We start from the raw sequence: 27,191 nt of genomic DNA, 5'->3' as shown, positions 1-27,191 counted from the left end.
GCATCGTAGTCCTCAAAACTTCTCAGCTGGAAATAAAATGTCATTCCAAAAATCACAAAATATGTAACTAGTTAACGCAACCTTTATTTACAAAACATGTATTACTTCATGCCATGCTTCATGATTCCTTCATAAAACCAACGCTTCAAGTTTTACATGTACAGGAATTCACAAAAGGAAAAAAAAAGCAAGCTAACAGTTAACATTTTAGCTTTAAGAGCTCTGGACAGAAATTATATAAAACATCATACTAATGATCTTGAAAAAGATAAGCTGAAAGAGCTAAGAGACAAAGTACATTAATATTACAGCAGTTTCCACAGAGAAACTGTACACTAAACCTAGAACATGACATTTTTGAATGCTCAAGTGGTTAGGAAGCCTGATGTATGTACAAATAATTGTGCCACAATATTAAAACGGGAAAAAAAAATAGTCCACTGTATTATACATTAAACATGTTTGTTTATTACACACCACGGCCCAAAAAAGCCAGTAACTATGAATTATCTGCTTTAGGTAAGTGAGCGAGGCTGAAGCCGGTTTTATTTGCGGTTGCTCTTTATTCTTTCTAGCCTCTTTTTCAAGTCATCAAGGTTGGTGACAGAGGATGTGGTACCCATGCTGCTCTGCATGTGCGATTGGTTAGATTCAAGTTCCTGATGGTAATGTTCTCGGGACTCCTTTAGTTGTGAGAGTTTACTGTGCAGCATGTCTGTTGAGGAAGCGACTGTGGGGGCCGACGGCTTTGAAAGCAAAGACGTAAGAGGTGGCCTCTCATCGTGCTGCTGTGATAGGGATGAGAAAAAAAAAGTTTGATTGCAGTAATACACCCCCCCGCCCCCACAAATACTGACCATTACATTGATCACATGTGAACACCCAATGAAACTGTATACAATGCATCTCACAATTGTGGAAAGTTAATGGCAGTCAGTATGTGCAAAATCAGTTTTCTGTATTTAAAAGAAACTATTCATTGTCTTGCTAACACTAAGTCAGTTATTTAATCTCTGTAAAAGCCAACTTTGTTTTGATGAGACGATCTGCTGCTACTGGGCTATAAAACAATGCCATGGGAGTGGAATCAAACAAGTCAATACCTTTGAATTGTTTTCTAGGCCATGCCGCTGCCGGAGAATCTTTAACCTCTCCAGATACACGGCAGGTTTAACTTCTTCTCCGTTGGTAGGAATTGTTGGTGCAGTAATTGTTGAGCTAGGCACAAATGTATCGGCGCTTTGTGGGCTAATTCCTATTTATAGAGGAAACAGTACATTTAGAAAAAGAATCCGACTTTCAGACGAGAACCAGCTGAAAACAGTGCATTTAACTGCATAAACAAATCGCCTTGTAAGGATGCTACTGTATTTGTGCAGTCACAGCTTTACCTGAACTTGAGGACTGAACTCTTCCTTTGCCCTCTCTTTCCAACTCTATCATCCGGAGACCTCGTTCTACATAGCTCTGGAAGAACTGGGAGGTGTTTTTCAAGAAGGGATCGATATCTGCATCCGAATATTTCTGCTTATATTCATAAAGCTCTGTTAAACCCTTTAGAAAAAATAAAAATAAAAAGCACGATCGTGTGTTAGTAAAGGTGTGTTCAAATACAAATTTTAAATCTGAAAGGGCTGAGAATTTGGGGTTACACAAGTCCAGCATATCTATGGAAAGAGATACAATCAACATGTATACTTCAGGTGTTGAAGCTGGATAGAAGTAAAATCAAACAATTAGAGGGAAACAACCCCAACTTACAGAAACAAAAGAGAAATTATACAAAACACACTATCCCAGGACAGAATTTCTGGAAATAAATTCTTGCCTATATCCTTACTCCAGATGACCATGTTTTTTCTATTGTATTTTTGGTCAGAAGGAGGAACAACTCACCTCATCTGAAGTCTGGGGATTAAAAAAGACAACGTGAAAAGATGGCTTATCAGAAAATGTTTTTCGTTTTGTTTACATTGCCCCATGAAATTGGTTCTGGAGATTTATCATGAATTGTATGACTGCAGCTATAACAGTTTAATCTTATCTTAATAAACTCAGAAATGGTACGAAATCTATAGTAAAATGTCTGCACCTCCACAAGTCATTACTTTAATTGTACACTGTCCCACCTCAAGCAGAAGTAGTGTGCTATAACTTTTACAATAAGAATAAAAAAAAAAAAAAAAAAACACACCACACTAAAACTTCATAAATGTTTTAGAAAGTTAATTTGAAAAATCAACTCCAACTTACCTAACTTCCAAGGTTTTTATAAATCATTAGTGCACCGATTAGACAATTTAAATGTAAATTAAAAATACAAGTTGAAGTATGATTGACATGTGCTGGAAAGACTTTTGATAACTGCCCTCTTTGTATAAAGGGATGTCCAAAGGACTCAATACTTAAATACAGTCTACCAGTGAGTGACACGTTTACTCACTTGCTGGAGTCAACATTATCAAAACAAATGTTGCTTTGGTGAATCACTGTGCAAAACAAGATCTCACAAACTTGATTCTCTTCATGCATGAAACAGTCAGTGTGTTTACATGAGCATAAGAATTCCGATATTTTTTGGGAAAACTAAGTTTTCGGAAAAATAATTCCATGCAAATTCCATTTCAGAGTCATGCAAACAGTTTTTGGAAAATGTATCAAATATTCCAAAAGTCAGTTTTCGGAAAACTTATTCTGATAACATACTACACGTGCAAACTTTGACCTTTTGACCGCACATGGTTTTAGAAAACAGAGAAAATAAAAATGTGTAGTCAGTCTGCGTGCATCCATTTGTCTAGTTAGGGTTAAAGTAATATATTTGTTAAAGTCCGAAGAAATGTCCGGTCTTCAAATTGTACTTCGGCTACTACAGTACTTTGCATGTGAAAATATCCTGCGTTTTCCAAAGACTTCAATCCATGTATACAGCTGAATTCTAATTAGATTTTCTATCGTTAATCAAGTAAACACAGAAAAGTGACGTTTTAAGAAAATCTGTTTTGATTGTTTCCCGAAAATAGCGGAGGACTAAAAAGCCAGTTAAAATAAAAACAGAAACTTACCTCTTTAGTGTTTTCCTTGGAACCGATCTTCTTAAAGATTTCAGCCAGGATGTCACTCACTTTTGATTTAGCAGCCAGTTCATCCTACCAATGTAAGTTACATTTAGGAAATTCTTAGCAGCCAAGGAAAAGCGTTTTGTATTTTGAAAGCTTTATATTGTGCAATCAGTAAAGCCAATGGACCGAGTCTGGAAACATACACAAGTGCCCCTCCTACTTTACATGTCATAAGAATTCTTAACACTTGTTTTGCAATAGGAAAATCTTGTGTTGTGTTAAGTAATGTAAAGGGACAGTATTTTCATTCCAGTATCTAAGTCATTACATAGACTGTATATTGCCACAAAGCAGGCAAACGTTCAAAAAAAAAAAAAAGACCCTAATACAGCACTAGTACAACTATTGGTTTCAGTGTGCAATGTGGACTAGTAGACATACCATTCCATTGGCTCCTTTTTCTGTTTCTCTGTCAGACTTTGAGCTGGTCTGATCCAAGGAGTGTTTCACAACTCGTCTAAGATGAGTTTCCAGCTCTGATTCATTCTTGTTTTCTATCATGGTCATGTGATCCAAGATCTGTACACATACAATTAATTTGTATTCAACACAAATATCTAAAAACAATTCAGGATTAATTACTCATGTTGCTATTGAATCCTATTTGTAATTAAAACAATATTTATTAAATGCTCACCTTTCATCCACTAAAACTTTAAAAAACTAGTTTCTTCAAAGAAAACAAACAATACTAACTGACAATTAGTTTCCTCAGATATACCTTTGGTCCTGTCAATCTGCAGAGAGTGTGCAGCAGTGTTTTAAGGGTCCTCAGTGGAATATCACTTTTTAGTTGTTTTAACTTATCCTTTGGAAATATTTTCATAAAGTTGTGGATGTCCAGAAGGATTCGGTCTAGATTGATGTTATTAACAGACTCTGGAAGGAGTCGAACCATACGCCACAGACACTGTTTAAAAAAAAATAAAAAATGTATGTGTGTAATCAATCATCCATACATCCATCCATCCATCCATATAGTCAGTGGGGAATATCATGGTTTATACAAACTCCTTTTAAAAGTCACAATACAGCAATCAGTTTACATTAAAAATATATATATATATATGGATATACCTTCATGACCAGTTCTGAAAACTTTGGAGAGCTTGCAGAGGCAAGGAGGCTGTCTTGTAGTAGCACAAGGAGGGCACTATAAAAAAAAAAAAAACCCAGAATGTAAATAATTAAGTTAAAAATGTCCTTCACGGTTATTTTTAAACATGGTACAATAGGATTTTCAAAAGCAATACTCTTTTGGATATTATGTTGCATTTCGGTTGGGGTACAGGGCAAAAAGAAAGACAACATGAATCATATCTTACCTTAATATGTTGGTCTGATCTGACTTTTCTAAAACTCTAACAACAAGCAAATTGACAGATCTGATGAGCTGCTGCCCATCTTCCAAGTCCTCCACTCGAGAATCTAACATTAGAGTAATCAATCCGTGCATCAAGTCTTTCAGCACTCCCATCGATGCCTCCCGGGCCAGCAATTCCATCTGGAAAAGCTTTTAAAAAAAAAAAAAACACAGCAGCAAAGCAGGAGCCATCAGTTAAGAATGCAAATAACTTGACTAGGCAAGTCTTCCAATACAATGCTTGTGAGTCAGATGGCCCCTGTGCACTTTGGTTTGTCATCAGGGATATTCTGATTGAAGTTGCTGTGCCACTGCACTGCTGCTCCAACAGTTTGTGCAACTCATCACTCTCAGATATATAATGCAACTCAAGTATTGGAAGAAAGGAATGCCTGGCAAAATACATAAGCCTTATTTCAAGCTCATATTTCATCAGGTCGGTATTGCCGTTAGATGTACTGTGCAAGTTTAGCTAACATTTCATGCATCATTAAATTAGCGATAAACTGACAAATTGCTTGAACTTACTGAAATCATATTCCCAATAATACAGCTGTAAAGTCTGACAATGTCATCTTTGTCCAGTCTTTCATCAGCCATGTGCGTGCTGTAGATAAGGCGAAGCTGCATAAATGTTGCAATCAGGAACTGATCAATGTGCCCAGACATAGCTTCCGCTTTATCCTCCTGTCGCAAAACCTCATCGATCTATGGGATCATATGAAGTATAGAAGTACATCAATCATTATACATTTCCCCTACTTTACAACTAGATGCAACCTTATCCATAGTACAGGGCAGTGAAATCATTTATTTAAAAAAAACTTAAGTGGCAAGAAATGAGCACAGGTATTGCTAAATGGATACTTTATGTTGCAACTAGTGTCTTTTAGGACAGGCGAGGACAGAGTCGAGAACAGAAGAAATAAACTGACAGAAACAAAAAAATAAATAAAAAAAAAATCAGACAATTCTGAACACTCATCCTTAAGAATTCCATATCCATTACAACTATTGATTTTCTGTGCACTCATGGATGTAATGCAGAACAAGGTTTTGTTTCTCTTACACAAATACACTTGATAGAGTAGTAGCCACATTAATTTTTGGTTAAGTCATTTAGTTCAAAAGGATGCCCTTGTTACAGAGTCCCTGTGCATTTCGGTGCACTGCAACTACAACAGACTATGCAACTCATTCTTTTACCTGCACTGTTTAAAACGCACATTCTAAAGCTCACATTCTCTTACCTGTGCCAAGGCCTGGATACTGGTGTTAATGTCCCCACTAGCTACCTGTGAGACAACAAAATTTATGGTGGAGGCTATACTGTTGTGCATATCATCAAAATGGGGAGAGACCGCACGGATCCTGAAAAAAAAAAAAAAAAAATTCACTGGTTTGCCATAACCATAGTGCCTACCTACCTTCAAGGCCACTTTAAATGATTGGAAACAATTTATTTCAAACTAGAAACTTAAACTTCCTGGGATTGCCAATGTCAAGATAGCATGACCTTGTCCATTAACATACTCAATTATTGCAGTCAAGTTAATCCTTCCAATCTTGAATGGAATCCAAGATATTCTGTAATTTATCCATCTTTTTAAAACATACAGTCTCATCTAGATCTGTTCTCTTCCACAATATTACTTACTTGGGCTCTGGTATTAAGACGGGCTCCAAGAGTTCATCAAGTTTATGCTGTACCAAATCTGGCATCTCACTGACTCTAGTATGGTCATTTTCAATGATATCAAGGTCTAACTGGAACTCTCTTGGAATTGAAGGAAAAGATTGCTCCGGGTGTGCATTCTGAGATCTGGATTGGCTGTTGAAGAGACAATACATGTGGGTTTAAGATTATACATTAGGTTTAAAATACACAGAATGTGTTAAGACTGATGGATGCAGAAAAAGGACAGACCTGTTCCACTTCGCAAAAATGGATTCCACAGTAAAACACTTAAAAGGCCGTTTACAAAACAATATCCTGAACGTTAAATAGTATTGTATTGTCAGGCCACTCTTACTGCCATAAAAACGTCACTATTTTAAATACTTACATCCTATAGGTACGATACATTATTCTGTCCATAGGAAAGCAGCGAAAGAAGTCAGAAAGTACACTTAGAAAGAGCACATGCTGGTAGAAGATTAAAAGACATAAGCAAGCAGATATGAACAATGGAATGTTAAAGTAGTGACACTAAGGCCTAAGCATAATCATTTGAATGGCATCATTGTTAGAACCCAAAATGATAACCAGGGAACTGGCAAGCGTCTTGAACCATTTCTTGGAAACGAGGGGAAATACATTTAAAAATGACTTGGAAATGTGAAAGTAAAAACGGATGACAACTAAACTATACCTATGGCCAAAGGTTTTGCATTACCTAGTATTGACAATTATATTGTATTTTTTTTTTTCCCCCAAAATCAACGATTAATAAATCTACGTTAATTTTAAAATTCAATTTAACGTTTGTCTGTTAATTTTGCAATTCAAGCAGAAAATTAGTTCAAAATCGACCTTTATGCTTATGCCATTAAGAAACGTCACATTTTGGGAAACCCCTTTATCATATTCAACAAAACAAAACCATGGTTACCAGCATTCTAATTGAAATAACAAGGCAAGGCAGACGGGCCCGCTTCATTCTGCCACGGAGATTTCAGCCGTCGGTCAGGGTATTGTGCATAATACTCACTCAATGTTTTCATCTTCTGCCCCACTTTCAAATCAAGCAAGTAACTGTCACCGTATAACTATAACAAAAGCTTACCTACACCATAACCTGCTAATTTCAAAGTAGGTGTTTTGAATGACAGGCACTGTAGCTGGTAAAATGAAAGTACACAGTTGGTGTAAGTAAGCTTGACTGAGTCATTTAACAAATGAGCATTCTAGCACTGCTTCAGTCAACGAGCTCTATCAGAACAGGATGAAAATGACACAGTGAAACTTCAGTAGCCTATTAAGGGACCACTCAGATGACAGACAATGACCCATAGCCATTCAGAGCAGAACGGAGACGGGACAGCAAGTATGAAAACTATACAAACTAGAGAGAATTTCTAAATTTTCTTTTGTTACCAAAAATAGTGAATTGTTTTATCAACGTTTACCCTACGTAAATTTCAGTCAAACTTTTTTTGGATTTGACGTTTATCGAGCTTTACCGAGGAGCAAGCCTATACATTATATTAAGTTTTTGCTCAAGACAGCCAACTCCCCTATCTACATAAAAAAAAAAAAAAAAAAACCATGAACATAATTTTAGACATGGTTCAATTCAACTTTATGTAGCACAAGGAGTTAATTGTATAGTGTGATGCAAAACCTTTGGCCATAGCTGTAGAGTGCAAAGTAATTCTACTAACTTCCTCCTTAAATGTAAGTATTTTACACATACTTTAATTTTGAAGGTACTTCATCCAAGGGTGGCCTCCGCATTAAACTGGCATTGGGATGTCCTCCTTGTGATCTCTGTGGTTTTTCCTCTACTTGTTTAACAGGTGCAGCTGCTGGTTTCTTGGCAGAACGTTTAATTCTTTCTTCCAACATACTCATCTCCTTTTCTGAAAGCTGGTGATAAAGTTATTGAATCACTGACATGCCTTTTTAAGCTTTGGTGCAGAAGTTGATCCTAAATGTAATGGTACTTACATTTCCTATTAGTTTGAAAACCTGGTCTCCACAGACGTTATATACAACAACTACAGTGTTGAGGGCGGCATTACGAACAGAGTTGTCCCGATCTCCAATATGAACTGCAATTTCTTTAAGTGCTTTTGCTGCTGTAGGCTGGCAAACATTCATCCCATAAGATTCAATTAAACAGCCCAGTTCCTCCAGACATTCTTTAAAATAAAAAAGGGGGTGGGGTGGCATCATAGAGAATTGGTTGGACAACAGTTTAAATTTTGGTAAAACAGAGAGTTTTATGTTTGAGAGACAGTATTGCCAGCATATGAAATTTAAAAAAAATAAAAATAAATAGTATGCTTACAGGATCTATCGAAGTGTGATTTCCAAACTTACCAGCTCGCTGTTTTGAGTTCTTTGATTTTGTCCCATCCATTAGGAAGGTGAAAACCTTGCTTGCAGGATAGACTTTACACATCATATTAAGAAGTGCACGCACATCTTTACGTACAACATCTTTTGATTCTCCAACCTTGACAGAGAAATACACTTTGATGTAAAGCCAAAATATCATGAGGTGAATGAAGTAATCAAACAGAAAGCAACCGAAAGGGTCTACTTTCACAGAGTCAGACGGCCCCTGTGCACTTTGGTCTGTCATCAAGGATAGCAAAAAAAAAAAAAAAAAAAAAAAACACGTACCTTGAGTACAAGGTATGGGATGAAGGAAGAAGCCTCATATTCATTAAGGTGATAGTTCTCTCTGCTCAACATTGTAAAGAGCATCTTCAGGTATTCCAAGGCCTTCATAAGGACACTGGTGTTGGTGTCAAAGAACCGCAGAGTAAACCACTTCAGAACCAGGTCCAGGCAGTTTATAGTGGCATCTTTTTCATCTTCCAAGTGCTATTTAAAACAAAAAACAAAATCATTTGAAAAACAAATTCTACCTCTGATCTACCGTATACTGTGAAAAGTCAAAATCTGCTTTTAAACAATTACCCAATCTGGGGTATGAACAATACTTAATGTATCAATTGAGTTTTCCACCATTAAAGTGGCTTATGTTCAAAATGCAGTGCCTTTCAACACTTTACAAAAAATTATAAACTTTTCCAATGTGTATGCTGCCAAATGATTTTTAGGTTCTCTTTAATAAAGAATTTTTACAAGTATTATCACACAACACTACCTCAATCATAGCTGTTAAAGCTTTGATGTGATGCTGGAAATCCAAATGGAAAAGCTCATCCTGTAGCCACTTTGCTGAACAGCTTGACATCTGAGTTTTCAACTGCTCAATGTACTCATCTCGAGGAGTAGTAAAGTTCCACTTAAGGACCTAAAAAAAAGGAAAGATTTACATCACTTTTTAAATTCCAACAATATTAAAGCAACCATTTTGTGAAATGGGAACTTTATTAAGAGGCTGGGAAAAGGACATTTTCAATTGTACATTCAAAGCAGGGGGAAATGGAAATAAAAACCTTCAATCCTTTTTCATCCTTTATTCTCTGTTCTTTTCCATTGGGAACATGGGTGAAAATGGGACCAGATTTGTCCTCCTCTTCCTTGGCATTTGATTTGATTGGTGCTTTCTTACCAATGACGCCCTAGAAATAACATAATTATACATTAGACGAGAGAATACGAAAATGACCACACAATAGGATGGTGAATATAGTAAATGTAAGTGAAGTGTAAGTTTTGTGCTGGCTCTCCACAGAAAGGAAAAAAGTGCCTTTACAACCCATTAGGTGTATGCTGTAAGCCAAAAAGATGATTAAGAAAAAAAAAAGTGTTAAAACACTTCCCAAGACAATTCTAAAACGAGGAAAATAACACCAGTATCTTCATGCATAAAGTGGTGTGGTGATCCTCTGTTATAAAGTACCTGTTTACTTGACTTTCCTTTTGACTGGCTGTTGGGTTTAGAGAGGCTGGTATTAGCCTTTCCCATACTGTCATTAGCATCTGAAGACTGTGAAGTTGTCTACCAAATAAAAAAGTTACCATTGAGTGTATTATTTGTGGCAATATAGCACTTAAGCACATTCTGCAAGTAATGATACTCAACCATCTGAGTGTACATTTAAAAATACACATTCAGAACTATAGTTTTTCAAGCTTAATAGTAAGTAAGACAAAAGGACAATGTATGTTGTAAAGAAACCTGCAGACGGTGCTGGGAACCTCGGGCTCTACTTGAAAGAACTAAACAGTGTGAATCATGTTTGAGACCTAAATTAGGAAACAAATGTCTAAAATAAATATCTATGAAAAGAAAAAAAGATGTTCCTAATGATTTTAGCTGTTGACGAGAGATTAAATGTCTGGGGTCTTACCTTTCCTTTGGCAGCAGCTCCAGCTGATTTGGCTTTCTTGGGATCCTGTTTAGAATCAGGAACACTCACTTCAGATTCATCATATGCTGGAGGAGGCTGAGGCTTGGCAGAAGCTACAAACAGATACAAGTTACTAAGGTTAATAGCAAGCAAGAATAAAAAAAGAACACCAATGTATATTAAGAGATCCACAAATATGTTTCAATGGTGTTTGTATATATGCAGTAGAATGACATCAGGTAGTGGAAACACTCTGTGTAACTTAATACAACTCTCAACTGGCATGACATTTATAAAATGTAAAGCCAGATGTTAACAGCTATTGTCTATAAATAAGTGTAACATGCCTGAAGTACCTGGTGCAGACTTTACACCCCCTGCTGGTTTAGAGTCAGCAGCCTTAACGGGTGCAGCAGGCTTAGCTGGCATGTTGGTCCTGGCTTTTTCTAGCAAAGACACCACCTGGTCCTTTGATGCAGTCTAATTTAGGAGAAGAAAAAAAAAAGGTTGAATGTTTAAGGGGATTTTTTTTAATAATCCATATGATGTTTCAAAATGAACTGCATATTATGAAGTATCTTTGTTTATATCTTCATAATAAAGCAGACTTTAAATCGCAGTACCTTTAGTTTATTTGTAGCCTTAAACATTTTTTCATATCCAAGGTGCATCATAAATGTTGGAAGAGCTTCCTGAGCTTTCTTTCGTACATCCCCATTCCTGTCTTCTAGACAGGAGTACAGGTTGGGCACACATAGCATGAGATCTGGGGGCACAGTGCGTAGTGTGGGCAGCTTTTCTGCCAGCCAACCTAAAACCTGTTGCAGGGGATAATGTGAAAGAATTTAATATCTTACCAATATTTAAAATGTAAACAAAAATCTAAGCATTGTAATGTATCTTACCTCCTGCCTCAAGAAGGGATTTTCCTTCTTCAGTTCCTCAGACAGATCCTCTCCTTCCAACCACTCCTTCATCCCTGTTTGTTCAACCCAGGCATTGAGTGTTGTGAGGGCTGCAGCTCGAACATTACTCTGCAATACAGTACAAAGCATTGTTTTTAGGTCTTAGTTACATCATTAAATTCAAGAAAACAGCAGACAAGCAACAAGCACATTATCTTATATTTTTCCTTTACAAGGGAATAATTAGACCATTTGATGTCCAACTACAGACACCAATTACACATTGTGTGGTTGACATTTTATTTAAAAAGCACAACAATATATTAAATGCCTTTGTAGCTGCACATAAGTTACCTTGCTGTCCCCCAGCACTGTAATAATAGGAATCCCAAGATTCTTAACATGTTGTTTGATATTGGGGCCCATGGCTGTAGCTATCTGTTGCAGTATCGTCAGTGTTTGTTGTAGCTTAAAAAGAGAAAAGCATTGTATTTAAGGAATTTGGCAAACCTGATCTAAATAAATACACTGAAAACAATCAACACAAGACTGTCATGTACTTAGGTACATCCATACACATTCTAAATTGGATTTTATGACTACGGTAATACAGTCCATATCATCGCCAGCCAGCACTGTAGCTGTGGTGTGATATTTCATAAAGTGCATGATGCCAATCTTCTTGTGACTTAACTGGATCTTGCTAGAAAAGTTAAAGTTTCATAAATAATGCAAGGTGTCTAGCACAGTAAATCAGCAGCTAATCACAAACATTGCATTTAGAAATACTGCAGATATTGTACCAGAATCTTATTGGAGTCCCCAAGGCGCGCTTTCAGTGCTATTGGAAGCTCTCCGATATTTGGCTGAATAAATTTGGCCTCATTAATCACAGCCGCTACTTCATCCAGTCCCTCCTTTCTGATCTTCCAGTTCTTATCACTCATCTTGGACACCATATCAGATGTAATTTTTTCGCTGAAATAAAATGACAACTGATTCAACCCAAATTATGGGGGCTAGGGTTACTGATAATGCTTTATTAACTACTTCAGCACAAAGTAACATTACAAAAAGATACATTACTATGTGAGAATTACACCAACTTGAACACTAAATGCATCTGTAAACCCTAGAGTTATTCAGCAAATAACGTGGGCCAACAAAATTAACTTTTAGCAAGGGGCCATTAGATTGAGTCATGTTATCATCTGGTTTCCTGCTCAATGTTAGAAAGATCATTTCTATATGTATTGAGAAAACTGGGAGCAATATATGAAAACTGTTAAATAGAATCCCAGACACTGAAAATACAAAATGCATTTTGTCACGTGAAACTAGTGAAATAAGACAAACCCAATATCAGATCTTGGCAAGAGATCCATGACATCATTTCCACCTTCATCATCTGGTTCCTCTGCCTCCTCATTTTCATCCTGTCCTTCCTTCTTGATGGAACCCCGAAAGGGAGCTGGGGGTGTCTGACCTTGCATCTGGTACACAAATGTCAGCATTCATCAGAATACATTTGAGAACAGTTGCTGGTAAATAGTCACTTAACTGCCCAATAATGGATTGTCTTACTATTGTTTTTTTTTAATCCGAGTTCCCCAATATAGCAGCAAACGATCAATCAAATTAAACCAACTATTTTAAAAATATTGCATTATCCACTCAAAAGTACTGGAAATAGTGTTATGGTAGCAGCAATTTCATGATTAAAACTATTTTAGTTGAAGACAACTGCAGTGTACAAAAAATATCCAGATTCAAAATGCAAAACGTTTATGCTTTATTAAGCCACTAGATGACACACACGTTTTTTGTTACGGCAAGTTATCAAGTCTTAAGACAATTTAACAGATGTAATACCCACAGATTTCTAAAGGGTACAAGTGAACCTTACCTTTTCAAATTCTGCATCAATTTGAGTTAGCAAGGCTGGTTTTTCATCCTCAAAGAACATACGTAGGGGGGCTCCCATGTACAGGAACATTACACCCAACAAAGCAATAGCAGAAGTTCGCACAGCCTACAGGAAAGTATACAACTTATGAGTTAGTAAGTTAAAAGCACTAAGACTAAAAGAAAATGTGTATTTATGTACACTGACAATTGGTTGAATTCTCTTTAATCAGTTCGAGTTATGTCAAACTAAAAAACAGCTTGCGTCTACAACACATTTTTAGCCACAATTAAATGAACACAATTAATCTCAATAGGCAAATCACAGATACAAGTGAAATTCCTCCAAGGCAGTGCTGAGGTATAAATGGTGATTAGCAGACAGCATTTTCAATGTGGACCCATTGAAGTTTGTAACAAATTAAACAAAAGTGAATTGCAAAGAGATGAAACTTGTCATAACAAAATTCCTTGTGGGCAGCTTCATCAGCATTAAATAAAGGAAATCTAGTACTTACAGGATTAGTTGCACCCAGGGCAGTCTTGACATTATTAATAAAAGCCTTTACATTTATCCTGTTTAAGACAAATAATAAATTTCAAGCATTAGAGACATGTTTTTCTAAAAAAGTGAACCAAAGGGTTATAAAGTGTGAGCTTTAGGAGACAATCACTTTAGCTTCAGTATAATCTGTTCCCATTTTTGTCGAGATAACAACCCAACCCCAGCATGTACTAAGACTCAAAACCTTCCCATGTTAAGGCCAATACAATCCGGTGCACAAACTCTACTAGGCCAAATAATATTTAACAGTTAAAACTTTGTTATGTTACATGAAATCTCCCCTCCCCCCTAGTGAAAATGTTTAGCTTACCCTGAAAAACCAAATTCTTTCATTGCATTTGCCAACCAGTTTAATGTCTCTGCTTGATTTTTTGGATTCTTCTGTGCAAAAGCCATCGACACAACCTGTAAAATCACCATATGAAGACATTACATTTTTTACATATAAAAATGAATACAACATTTATTTATTATCTAATTGTTATGCAAATAAAAAATGGCATGTTTTACTGTAATTACTTCATAAATGTTTGCGGTTTTACGAATCTTCCTGCAATACAAAACTACTGTTAAAAAAAAGAAAGTGCACTGTTTAATACTAACGTGTTCAGCAGTCCATGGCAACGAGCACGCCTCTCCTATCGCAGTAAGGGCCTCTTTGGATTTAATTCCACACTTCACATCCCCTATTTTATCGACCAAACACTCCAGAACAACGAGAGCAGAGGTTTTTGAGAAGTTTCCTTTTACAGCAATCAGTCCAACAATATGAAGCTTCATCTGCATCACCTACAAAAAACAACCAAACAAAACACACATTAATTCTAGAAGCATTCAATCAAGTATATACATAAGGTATACAAGGATAACCCCACCCTTCACACTACCTGAAAGTTAGTCTCTTTCCAGCCTGGTTTCTTTGCCAGCATCCGAACCAGGGCCTGGCAGGGCATCTCACTTTTCTCCATCTGCTCTACTGCCTGAGGAACACATACCAAACAGAACCAAAATTAGAACACAAAAGTTTGCAGGATTAAAGTTAAATTCAAATCAGATACAAAGAATACAAGTTCATATTACACTGGAGACTGCATTGACAAAGCATGTTACAGCACACACAAAAAAAAAGGTAGATAGTTTGTTTTATTGGGATCCAGAATTTTGAAGATTTCAGAACAGAACACAGAAAACAGCAAGACAGACTAAAAATAAAAGTTCTAGATTAACAGCTTGTTTCACAGACCCCATTTAGAACTAACCTTGGACTACACAATGTTAACTTAGGTAAGGTATTCCAAGACTAGAGCTAAAATCAAGGTCTGAGAAACTAGCCGTAAAAAGATGAAAATGTATATACGGCCCCACATTATTAAAACTGTACTGCTCATTAGTTTCAGCAGAATGAGTGGCTTGCAACTTAAAATCATTATGTTACCTTTTGGAACTCCTCCATACTAGCCAGCCTTTCCTTCCAGTTACCACTGTCCAAAAGCTGCATACAGGAAGAAGGAAGCACAGCTGAAGCTTTCTCTTCACATACCTCATCCTGTGGAACAAATAAAATGAAATGTCTTCAGGTCATACAAGCTCACAGGTTTAATTTCTATGAAAAAAAAATTCTATTTGCAAATTAAGTTTTTTTTTTTTTTTAAATAAATTACCCACTGCAGTGTAAATGCTAGAATTGTGTTAGATATAACTGTTCCATCCATTAGGTACTTACAGAAAGTTCAGTCTCCACCACATCTTTAGTCTCAACAGCTGCTTTCTTCCCTTTAGCTCCAGCTCCTCCTGCTACTTTCCCCTTCTTGGGTGGCCCACCAGCCTACCATTGAGAGCAAACAAACCCAGAATTAAAGCAAAGACATGTCCATGTACCATAACCCGCCAAATAGTTGTTAATTTGGATACTGAAAACACCTAGTACCAAGGTGCATTTCAGGTATATTCTTACCTTGGCCACCGGAGCTTTTTTTTGAGGGGCTGCAGGTTTTGCAGGTGGAGCCTCAGCTACTGGCGCAGTCTTTGTGGCAGATTTCACATCTTTCTTTTCTGCTCCACCAGCCACTTTCTTTCCACCAGCTAACTCAATCTTCTCAGCACATTCTTTAATCTAGAAAGAGATGAAACATTATTCAATCAAAACACAAACACTGAATACAGGGATTCAGCATCATATTAAGAAGTTCAAACAGACAAAAAAAATCTCAGTCCAAGTAAATAAATAAAAAGCTACAGTTTATGATTATTTCCATTCCTTACAGGAAGTTTGCATGCATATTTAGAATCTATTAAAAAAACACAACAGTATTAACATTTGAATTTAAGTGATCCTCTACAATGGTTTTGAGCACTGCAGGGCAGGGTCCTTTACTAATCTTACCCTGTCAAGTTTGAGCTTGTCAACATCAGCCAGGAATGGATTCACAGCCTTTTCTCCAACCACTTTCAATGCAGTACCAAGTGCTTCAAAAGCAGCATCTCGGACCTCAGGGGCTGAATCATTAATTTGCTGTAAGGGATGGCAACACATTAGAAACAACATCCTACAGCAATGAAGAATTAAGACGTCTTTCACAAAACAAAGTTGTTAGAATTCTTACTTTTACAAATTAAGCAATGCCATACCTTCAGCAGTGCAGCACAAAATGGTTTCAAGAGACTTTTTGGCAGTGTGGAGGGAGTGCAGTGGCGAAAGCTTCTTGACAGAAATAAAGATGACTGCTGTTTGATTGAAGGATTTTTGTTGTCCATCACAGCCAGTACATCTTCTGAAATATTCTGCAATGTAGTCTATTTAAAAAAATATATATATATATATTTAAGAGTTTGCTGCTGCTAACAGATGGCCACCACATGTAATTGACATACTATAAATCTTGCAGTTTACCGATCAGTTCAGACCACAAGGGTCTAGATTAAATCGAATAGCATATTACATATTCACGTACATGCAAAAAGCCTTATATAGTAGATCTAGTAAAAACAAAAACTTAAATCTCAAGTCAAACATTGTTACTTGCATAACAAAATGCATGGACCCTAATTATGCAATGCTTGTAACAGCAAAATTCTACAATAAGTGTTTTTTTTGGTATGAAACTGTTGTCTTGTTTTCTGCTAATGTAAACAGGCCCCTCGCTTGAGTTCCCCTGCAATGACTGTACACATCAGCTTCTGCGCTGTTGCTAGGTAGTGAAACAATTCACAGCACCAGCAAATTAATTTTGTAAACTGAAAAAATTAAATGTATACAGCAAGAGCTAAAAGAAAGCAGCCAAATATGGGTAACATTGAAATTAGAAAGCTAATTTACCTTTATGATGAATATAAAAAGACATACAAAATTCTAAGCAGAACACAATGACTAAAAGGAAAAAACAAGATACTTGGAAAGCAGTTATTTAATGCTGTACTGCAAAACATCTGTTGACTGTCTGTGAATGGATGAAGTAACATCAAAATTTGCACCGAACATTAAAAGTACAACCTGGTATACTCCTTATTTACACATTACTGAATAAACAAAGTAACTTGACTTGGATTCATTGGATATCAGTACTTATTCGTATGGCTAGTTGCAATTGGTAGTAATGTTAAACTATAGTAATGTATCTTCTATTTTGGGCAGGTTACACTATTTTCACAATTCATATTTTAAGAATGTTATTTATTAGAATTAAACAGATGTGGAATATTTAGGTTGCTATATATTACTTTATTCTGAAAACAGCAACAATGATGTGTTACTGTTTTGTACTGCACAGTATTATGCTACTGTAGCTTTAACTGGAAGAGATATACACTGACGTTGCTACTCAACTGTGTCTGGTACAAGTTTCATTGAGCTCTGTACTGTAATTCAGTAAACAAAGGAAAAAAACATGTGCCTAAGAAATCCCATCTTGGACATTGTTTGTACAGTTTGTGAACCCGACTGGCTCCGAAGGAAGAGTAAAACTTAAATTTTACCGGGTTACACAGTTATGCTATCTGCTTGTAGTACACATATTTGCCTTTGATTCTTGGGAACATAAGAGCAGTGATTAGAGTTTAGGTAATCCAGTACAATGCAGTGCAAAGTTTGTACCACTTGAAATAAAGAATTCACACCAATAAAAACGTATACAAAAAAGCCATATTTTCCCAAAAAGGAATAAGCAGCAAATGCTTAACGATGGTATCTTTCAACTGCATTCCAGCCAACAGTTGCAAAATGCACATCATTTTGTCACAGTCAGCTGCACATATCCCCTCAGCCTCAAATTCTTTGCAATTCTTTTCTTTGTTTAATTGTTATGTGCTGTTTAAGCATTTTAAAAACAAAATGTCTCCTCTCTTCCATCACAATTTCAATTCCCAAATGACTCAAATTACGTAACCTTGCAAGTGCTAGTCAGAACTTCTGTTTCCCTTTAGACCGTGTCTATGGCATGATATTTTCATTGTTTTATATGTTGCATTTAGTTTTATTTGAGAAAAACACAGGGCTCTACATATGTCATCAAAACATGTCTAGTTTCCCCCACACTCACTCACAGTAAGGAAGACAGCATCAATTGCCTCCTGCAAAGCCTGGACCACATTAGGTTTCTTCTCTTTGAATTTTTCCAAAATAGTTGGCACCACCTTAAATGTAAAAAAAAAAAAAATAACTTGCTTACTTTGACTAGTTACTGCAAATGTACAAACTTTACATCAACACACACAAATATTTTATAGATTCTTAATGCTGATTAAAGGAACATCTGGAATTTATAATTTATCATGTAAATATCAATCTCTCTTTCCTACTTTCACCTGAAGTGCCCTTTGAGTTCTTGAAAGCTTGTGAATAATTATTTCGTTAGTCCAATAAAAGGTATCACATCTCCTTCTCTTAGTCTATCATCTCTGGGCTAATAAGGCTACCATTTCATCTAATTTCAGAATGAAAGCATTTTCCTTTAAATAGATATGTAGAGGAAATTGAGAAAGTAAAAGGCATTTAGGAGGTGTATTTTAAATGATAGAATTCCATCTGTCAAAAGTAGTAATTTAGATTTAAAAACATTATACTTCCCCTACTTACATAAACTAACAAACTATACTAGTCTCTATTATAATGTATACAAAGTAAATCACAGTCCAACAAAAATAGGTCAATGTCGAACTTACAAGGCATGCATATGTCCCAAATTTCTTCCTCAGCCCAGTAGCCAATCCAACAACGCACTTTGCTGCTACTGCAACAAGCATAACATTTGTATCCTTTCCAATAACCTGAAAAATAATGTGAAAATCTTGACAACAGTTCAAAAATGAGTCTAGAATGCAAGAAGTACATTATATAATTTAATCTGCTTGTGTTGACAAATGCATACCTTTTTAAGTGTTCTGACCACATCCCCAAAGTCTCCACTTTCTATTTTAGGATTTTTTACTAAGATTTCTAAAGCTTCCAGAGCCTCTTTTCTTTCCTGCCATTTCTTTGATTCCTACATAATAGAAAATAAACAAACAATCAGTAAGACATGTTAAAAAGAAACAGCAGCTGAATAAATGTTAGTTTACATCATAACATTAAGAAATTGATTACATCCTTCTGCTATACTGCAAGTTACAATCTTGGAGAAAAACATACTTCCTCAAACTATTCACTGCAATGTTTCATGACTGACATGTCCAAAAGCACGGTGCACAAGTGATTTTCCAGAAATAATGTATTGAAGATGCAGTGTCCTACAACAATGCTAATAATTAAGAAACATTTCAGTACAGAGAGTCCTGGTCTGTTTACATTTTTCAAAAGATGGTACAATAGCAGGGTAGCAATGCCAGCATTCTGTTGAAACTACAAGTCACTATAAACCAAAATTGTAGACACTGCAGCAATTAGAGATAGGTCAGGAAAATTCTACAAGCACCATTCGCGGGAGAAAAAAAATAAATACAACCCCATCGTCCAAAATGTAAACAGTAATGTTATGGGACAGTCTATTTTCATCTCAATTTCAACATCACTTACAATTTTTTCATAGAAATCTTTAGGCAATTTTGAAAGAATCTCAACAGCTTCTAGGAGCTCATAAGCATCCACTTCTGGGGGAGCTTCTTCATCTTCATCCCCTTGAGAAGGAACACACAAACCAATCACTGACTAGCACAAACATTTATATTCCAAGGGTTAAAAATGTGAAGAGTTATCATCAGGAATTCACTTGATGGATACACCACAGGAAAAAAACATGTACACTACAAACAGAAACAGTAAAACTACAATGAAAAGGAAGCATAATTGACATCTTGTGTCAGAGTTGCAGTAGTAGCATTTCTATAGGTGTCAATGCTACCACCATGGCATGTACTTATGCAATGCTATTACCCAGAATGGAAAAGAGCAGGTCCAAATGAACTGCAAGAACATAAGTTTGAAGGCTCTTGTCTGTTAACCCAATCCAGGCCAATATGCAATGACAGTAGCCCACTATTGCACAAGGTGTTAACCGTGCCACACTTCCTCGTTGACAACTACCATTTCACAGCTGATTTGGAAAACAGACCTGAAAGATAACAAATGCGTTTACAGTACATTGTATACACTATACCATCAACTCCATCTGAACTTGCTGCCTGTTCAAACTTGGTTTTTAGATCTTGTTGTGAACGGAGGAATCGTGTCTGTTTTGGGGCTGAAGGTGGCAACTTCACCCATTCTTCTTCCAGCTCTTTAAACTAGAAAGAGAAAGAGTAAACTTTAGATTGCATGAACAACAAAGGGTGGTGGTGTAAATACACACATTTGGTACCAGTACCAAATTAGTTTACAAATTAATTCCGATATATCCCTTACCTGTACAGAGTTAATGTTCTGGAGTGGAGGTCGCAGAGCATCTCGAATCCACCTGTACATCTCCACCGCTAACAATTTGGCCTCATCTCGAACAGCTTTCTCTCGAGATTCAAACAATTTTGGCAACACTTTGACAACTGGCTTCAATGTAACAATTTTCGAACCAAATTCACTAGAAAGGTGGACAAAAAATATAAAAAATGAAGAACAAATTAGAAGGAAAAAGCCAATCAAAAACTCAGTTGATGTTACCAATAATAGTTTTATACTAGAACTGCAGTCCTGAGGCATAAAGCTAGTGCTTGCAATAAACAAAATGAACAATTATTGTGTGGGGCAGTCTAGTTAAGTAAAAAAAATAATTTGCACAAGGCTGAAATTTCTGCATAGGTCAATGCTTATTACCCTGCAACATGTTAATGCCACAACAGTAACTCACCTTAGTGCTTTCCTTATTGTTTCGATGCACATTACAATAATTTTGGGATTTTTGTTATCCAGTCCTTTTAATAGTTCTTCCTGAACTGCCTCTGCCTTTTCTATCTCTATATACATCATGCAGATTTCTAATCCCAGTTCCTTTGCCCTGGCTTTGGGCTGATTAAAAACTTTACATACAACACCAGAGACCACCTCTCCGGTAGTTCTAAAACGAAAAAAAAAAAAAAAACACGTTACTGTATATTATTACTTTGAGAACCTTAAGGTTAATAACTTATGCATTTGTTATTCAGGAAAATATATTTGCAAGGTTTCCTTACCTTCCAGCCACATGCGCATTTTCAACATAAGCAAGTACTGCTTCCAGACCTTTCAACTGAGCGACAGCATTGGAGTCCGTCACAAATTTTTTTATGAATCCAAGGTACTTTGACCATTCTGGACTTTTTTCATCATCAATCCTCTGAAATAACTTCAGAGCTTCCTCATAGCCATGCAATCTTGCTTTCCACAGCTATAAATACAAAACAAGTGTTCAGATGTTTTTTTATTATTATTAAAAGGATTAATAAAGTTTGAGAATGTAATTCTCTCCCCCCTCTAAAATGCTGAACACACACACAAAAATATATATGTTTAACATGCCCCTGAAAAAAAAAAAAAAAAACCCACGAATTCTCTACAGTAGAATGTGTTACTTGTGTTACTTAGCCTAAGCATCCCTTGTATGAGTTTTTATTTTTAAAATGCAGCAATTTAAAGTCATGCTTGCCTTGGTACATTAAGAGTTGCATAGTTAATTTTTGTCCATGGCCATGCTTGAACAAATTCTCTATCTAAACCAGTTGAGTCAGTAGTTCCTGCAATTTAACATATGAAAAAAACTAAATGTCTGTCTGTCATATTCATTCATATATAATAAAATCACCTTGTGTTCACATTTCTGATCAATGGGCAACTTCATCCATTCACTGTCATCCGCCATGGTGGCAAGTGTTCTCTCAAGTCTACACCTAAGAGAAAAACATTCACATGTTAAATTTAACAAAAGTTACTGTATTTGTGTGTTGTAAAGCCCGGGACAGACAGACAGGGCAGGAGGCATTTTGCCACCTGTACACCTGTATCCGTGAAAATATTCACAGGTGCCGCGTCTGTCTGTGTCTAGGGCTAAACAGTTTGAAAACCAAGAATTATCAATGTTAAACACACATTTAGGGCTGCGACTGAAAGTTTGTTCACTAGTTAGGAATTCAAAAAGTAGTTTTAAAACTTCAAAGGTTTGTCAAGTTGCATTCATGCACTGTTTTTTTTTTTGTTTGTTTGTTTTCTGTTAACAGAAACCGTCTGACAATGTGTGAATACTATAAATCACACATTAAATGTCACACGCAAGCAAAATTCGATCTTTTGATTTGTATAATACATATAACGTAAACAAAAGTTGCTGTATTAAAATCTACTACCAAATCATTCTACGTAGCAACTCTACATGGCGCCTCTGCTGAGCATTAGAGCAGGGTATAGTACATCACAGAACTGGGGTGGTACTTATGGCGGTTGTAGCCTGAACTGTGCTGTGCCTGAATTGTGCTGAATACCTAATGTACAAGACAGAGTAAGAGAAGTGCCATGGCAGAATGTTTAAAACATACAAAATACACACTAAAACCAATAATTTTAATTTTAAAACTGAGCACCATCCGCCCATCCAGCTCGTGTTATCCAGAGGCAAAACTTTTCACTTCTTCATTCGTCAGACAGCAAAGCGTTGTACAGCATATGCTGTAAATGTCTTGAAAGCCCTCTACTGTTTCAGATTTTATTTTTTGTTAAATGCTCCAAAAAAAGAAAAATGCAAACTGTGCAAGCAACTCCTATAATGGAGGCATAAACAATCTCAGGGGTCACTTGACAAGCAAATACATATTATTCTTAGTAGTATTATTAACATTGTTAGTAGTAGTAAAATGGGACTGATAACCTGCTTGGAACGTTGACGTAAATAAAGCTTTGTTTTGCCTGTCTGCAGCAGTTGGTGCAGACTTCCATATTGTTCTTTAATACATTAACAGGAAAACATTTTTCATAAAGGCAGCTCACCCTTGCAAGATTAGCCATACCTGCATAACCTCTGCAGTTGTCCCAGACCAAGGTTCGAAATTTAACTAGTCCCTCCTTGCTTGAGCTATCATTGGCTGCTTCAAGTTTTTATTTATTAAAAAAAAGAAGGAAAAAAGGAGAACGATAGGTGGAACCACTCCAGTTCATAAAATCAATAACCTTCTTTTAATAGGCAATTGAAACGAGCAATGATAGCTGGGATCTCTATTAAGCTGCCCATTCATAGAAGAGGGATGCAGTTACAGGGAGTGACATTAAGGAAGTTCTCTTGGCTTCCCAAACTGAGCGGGGGTGAGCGGAGGTGTCGATGTTTGAAAGCCGTTACATTTAAATGCGAGTTTAAAAACATTTACTTAACCATTTTACTTAAAATAATATATGGTTCACCCTCAGTTGTATCTGTATATAAATGCTGTTGTGCCTTCAAGCTAACATGTTAAACACAAACTCCTACTTACATTTAGAAATTACTGTTGTGGTCTCTGACACTGCTGGCAGAAACTATCACATGCTACTAATCCTAAGGACTGGTACCTTTTGAAACTCGCTGGTCCTTATGTAAACTTACAAATCCTTCTATGAAGTTGCTGAGTAGAAATTAACAGATTGCGGGGTTCCCTAAAATATTAGGCTTCAATTTTCCTAAAAAATGAACTTATAAATGTAGATTTTTTTAAATTATTAAAACAGGGTAGGTTGATTTAAATCAAGTATATTTAAATCACTTGAATTAAAAAAAAAAAAAAGTTTCTTTTGCTAACTATTATTTCATATAGTTTCTCAAGGAAAAGACATCAGAAAGCAAGCTGTTTACATAAACTAACTTTCTTTGAGTAAAGCAATCATGCCTATTGTACTACTTGCAACACTTAAGTTGTGATACTGTAAGAAAACAAGACAACTGGTACTGGGTACATTTTACAGCAAAATAACTATGTAAATAACAAAATAACAAAACTATGTAAATAAAATAACAAAACTATGTAAATAAAAAAATTAAATAAATCACCGATCTATAAGTAGCAAAATAAAAAATCTAATTAATTTAAATTTCAAATCACTGAACACAGAATTGGGGAAAAAAAAAACAAACGCAAAAAGAAAACGGATAATCTTGATAAGCAACGACTACTGCATTGCCGGTCTTTACATAAATGCTACGTCAGTGTAAAAAAAAAACCCCCAAAACAAAACAAACAAAAACACACATTTTGCATAACAAAACAACCCATATCCTCGCTGTATTTGTCCTATTTGTGTACCACTCTCACCGGGGAGCAGAGCATCAGTAAAGACCCAACACAGGGCCCTGCTTAGCCTGCGAACCTAAACAACGTAAACAAACTGCAATGCAATCTTGCGCAACACCCCACCATTTCAAAATAAATAAATACATCTAGAAACCCGAATATTCACCAGACCAAAAATTATCAAATGTAATATATACCGCAGGTGTTCAAGCTAATAACAGAGCTACTATTGTTTGTCACAAAAGCACAACCATCTACCAGGCCCTGAAAGCACAGCAGTGAGCAGCTTGAATTAATTAATGGCAACAAACACAAGCAAACCACAGTGCACTGAGCTTTATATTAACATTGAGGGCTTTCAAGGCACAAAAAAATAAATACAAAAATCAAACAATAGCATGCATTTACTTACGTTTCTAGTTACCCGGGCACCCCGATGATATTTTAGTGCCGAGATATGACCATTTCTCCGAGGTTTGAAACGCCTCCAAGGGCGGAGAGACCGAGGGAGGGGCTCACTCAGCCAAAGACAGTATATAGAACACAGCGAACGGGCTGTTGAAGCTGGCATTTAAAACCGCACACCTCATGACCTGTCTCCAGACAGAATTCAACGTTGCACAGCAACGTGCAAGTACAGGTAAAATGCTAACATAAGTTACTCAAACTGTATTTTCTGCTTTTCAGTACACAGATCAATTAAGGCAGACAACCCTTTGTTGGAATATAAAATAGTTATACGTAGTGCTACAATCTTTTCCATTTATTTTCTTGCTTGTCTTTACAATTGTACAAACATTTATGCCCAAACAGTTCCACCGCAAATCGTATGACAAACATTTAGTTTACCCCTGTGTAAATACAACCACATACTAAATGTTTAATGTCCAGTACTCAGAAGTTAAAGTCATTAAACAACTTTAACTCTGTTGCCAACATATTATCTACACAGATTGTGTGCTGAAGTAATTATGTTCCACCAGCACTACCACTAAACGTTTCAAATCAAGTCGGTTTAACTCGTAAAAAGTGACCCATATACAAGTTTTAAAAACGTCATAAGGCGCACCAGCAATACTGCCCACGTAAATATTGGTGTTTGAAAAACGAAATCAAACAGACTATGGTTGATCACAGCAAAGCATAGTATCATTACTATATGGTCAATAACGAAAATACTAAACTGTTTGCCATTTATAGTTCCACGCTAGGATACATATCCAAGGAGACGGAGTTATAGTAATGGACTGCCACTGTTTTTGTCATGTCCAATTGATTTGCTGAGGAAATCCTTTAGCACAACTTCAGTGCATCATAATGCAGTAAATACTACCTCTTTCACGGCTGCGTGTTTTGCTAAGGTCACATAGTGTTTTATGTTGGGTACTACAGTATAGTTAAGTAGTGACCCGATTGTTCGCAAATCTAAATGTTGCAGTCAATGAAATAGAAAAAAAAAAACTTCAAATGGGTGGGTATGCATTACTGTACTCTGCCTTGATATACGCAATGTTTTGTTACAGCATTTGCAGTCATTGCATTTATGTAGGCCTCGACTGAAAAGGGAGCATCGCACGTACATCTACTGTAACTAAAATATTTAGGTTGTTCTTTAGTTGCAACACGGAAGCCATTTCAAAACAATGGCAAAAATCTAATTCTGCAATCACAAAACTGTCGCCATAGCCTCGACTGTCAAGCAACTGTACCCCTGGCGGTACACCCTTGGGTGCATGTGAAACACAGGCTGGATTAGGATTCTTAACGGGTAATACTAGTAAATAATACAGAATCTGGTCTCGGTCTTCACTTAAGTAAGCATGTCCAGCAATGAGTGTGGAGTTTCTGTTATGTACTGCAATGATCACAGGTACATTAATCTTATGTTAGTCCCCGTTTTTGAAAACTATCCTGCATGACCGCACTCTGTCGTAGACTTGGTTGGAATACAGGACAATTAATTGTTTTAGGTAGTTTATTTTCCATCTTTAATTTAAATGTACATTCTGCTATAGAATGCCATTTTAATTTCAAGTTACTGAGATGACATGTCATACACCTAGTTACTGTGTTTTTGTTTCACAGTTGCCAAAGAAACAAAAACAAGGGCGGTTCTTTGGCAAAAGCTATTAAACATCAACACAAAAAATCATACGCCTTCATTCATAATCGAAGAGATTAACACAGCCATACATTACAATAAACCGCACTCATGAAATAAATGACTACTGACTGTATGACGTTGTTCATTATTAAGGATTTTATTTTACTTATTTATTTACTTCTTGCAAAGGAAATAAACACACATTAGAACACAGTTTTATTATACACAAATGTACTCACCTTTAAAATAATCCAGACAAAATAGGGGTTTAAAACGTAAACATAAATACACTGTCTTCGCCCTGTCCAGCTTTCCAAAATACGTTACCCTTCCTCCTTCGTTTGAAAAAAGATCACAAACCAGTATTCCCCGTAATGATTGGTTTAGAAAGAATGCCGACATACTGCAATGTGATTGGACAGTTTAAATTCGGGCTAAAACGTCCCCCTGGTTGAGCTGTATTTCTTAAAGAGAAAGTTACCTATGATTTATTTGAAATGTTTACTACTTGATCGTAAAGAAAAGGCAACCCTTTTCTTCTTAACAAACAACATACGTGCTGTTGTGAGTCCTTGAATTACTGTAA

At 36.3% G+C, this 27,191-nt stretch overlaps 1 protein-coding gene and 1 non-coding gene across 6 annotated transcripts; both read right to left on the bottom strand.

The window, feature by feature from the left end:
- Positions 1–64: 64 nt before the first annotated feature.
- On the bottom strand, positions 65–27,191 carry LOC121294651 (cytoskeleton-associated protein 5-like). 5 transcript variants are annotated; one of them, XM_041218589.1, is made up of 46 exons: positions 26,845–27,191; positions 22,056–22,140; positions 21,448–21,641; positions 21,126–21,332; positions 20,687–20,858; positions 20,442–20,568; positions 19,862–19,962; positions 19,218–19,331; positions 19,012–19,116; positions 18,394–18,483; positions 16,483–16,647; positions 16,238–16,366; positions 15,809–15,967; positions 15,578–15,679; positions 15,290–15,400; positions 14,742–14,834; positions 14,458–14,643; positions 14,165–14,259; positions 13,808–13,865; positions 13,291–13,416; positions 12,741–12,877; positions 12,188–12,362; positions 11,739–11,852; positions 11,385–11,513; positions 11,103–11,297; positions 10,836–10,959; positions 10,480–10,592; positions 10,029–10,127; positions 9,622–9,747; positions 9,327–9,476; positions 8,837–9,040; positions 8,531–8,666; positions 8,156–8,349; positions 7,902–8,074; positions 6,552–6,575; positions 6,143–6,316; positions 5,736–5,856; positions 5,014–5,193; positions 4,448–4,635; positions 4,200–4,275; positions 3,844–4,032; positions 3,504–3,641; positions 3,066–3,149; positions 1,392–1,554; positions 1,104–1,255; positions 65–788 (listed from the first exon to the last, which is right to left on the bottom strand). In XM_041218589.1, the coding sequence occupies exons 2-46, from the start codon at positions 22,110–22,112 to the stop codon at positions 546–548; spliced, it is 6,192 nt and encodes a 2,063-aa protein (XP_041074523.1). In that variant the 5' UTR covers positions 22,113–22,140; positions 26,845–27,191; the 3' UTR covers positions 65–545. The 5 variants fall into 5 exon arrangements, with proteins under 5 accessions (XP_041074523.1, XP_041074522.1, XP_041074524.1 ...); XM_041218588.1 differs by lacking the exon at positions 26,845–27,191 and adding an exon at positions 24,914–25,007; XM_041218590.1 differs by lacking the exons at positions 6,552–6,575; positions 26,845–27,191 and adding an exon at positions 24,914–25,007.
- Positions 4,728–4,840, bottom strand: LOC121295156. Its single transcript, XR_005946876.1, has one exon. It is a non-coding gene; the product is annotated as a small nucleolar RNA SNORD67 (small nucleolar RNA).

This window comes from Polyodon spathula, chromosome 19 (assembly GCF_017654505.1).
Source record: "Polyodon spathula isolate WHYD16114869_AA chromosome 19, ASM1765450v1, whole genome shotgun sequence".
Taxonomy (NCBI): domain Eukaryota; kingdom Metazoa; phylum Chordata; class Actinopteri; order Acipenseriformes; family Polyodontidae; genus Polyodon; species Polyodon spathula.
This window is presented reverse-complemented; position numbering and strand designations above follow the sequence as displayed.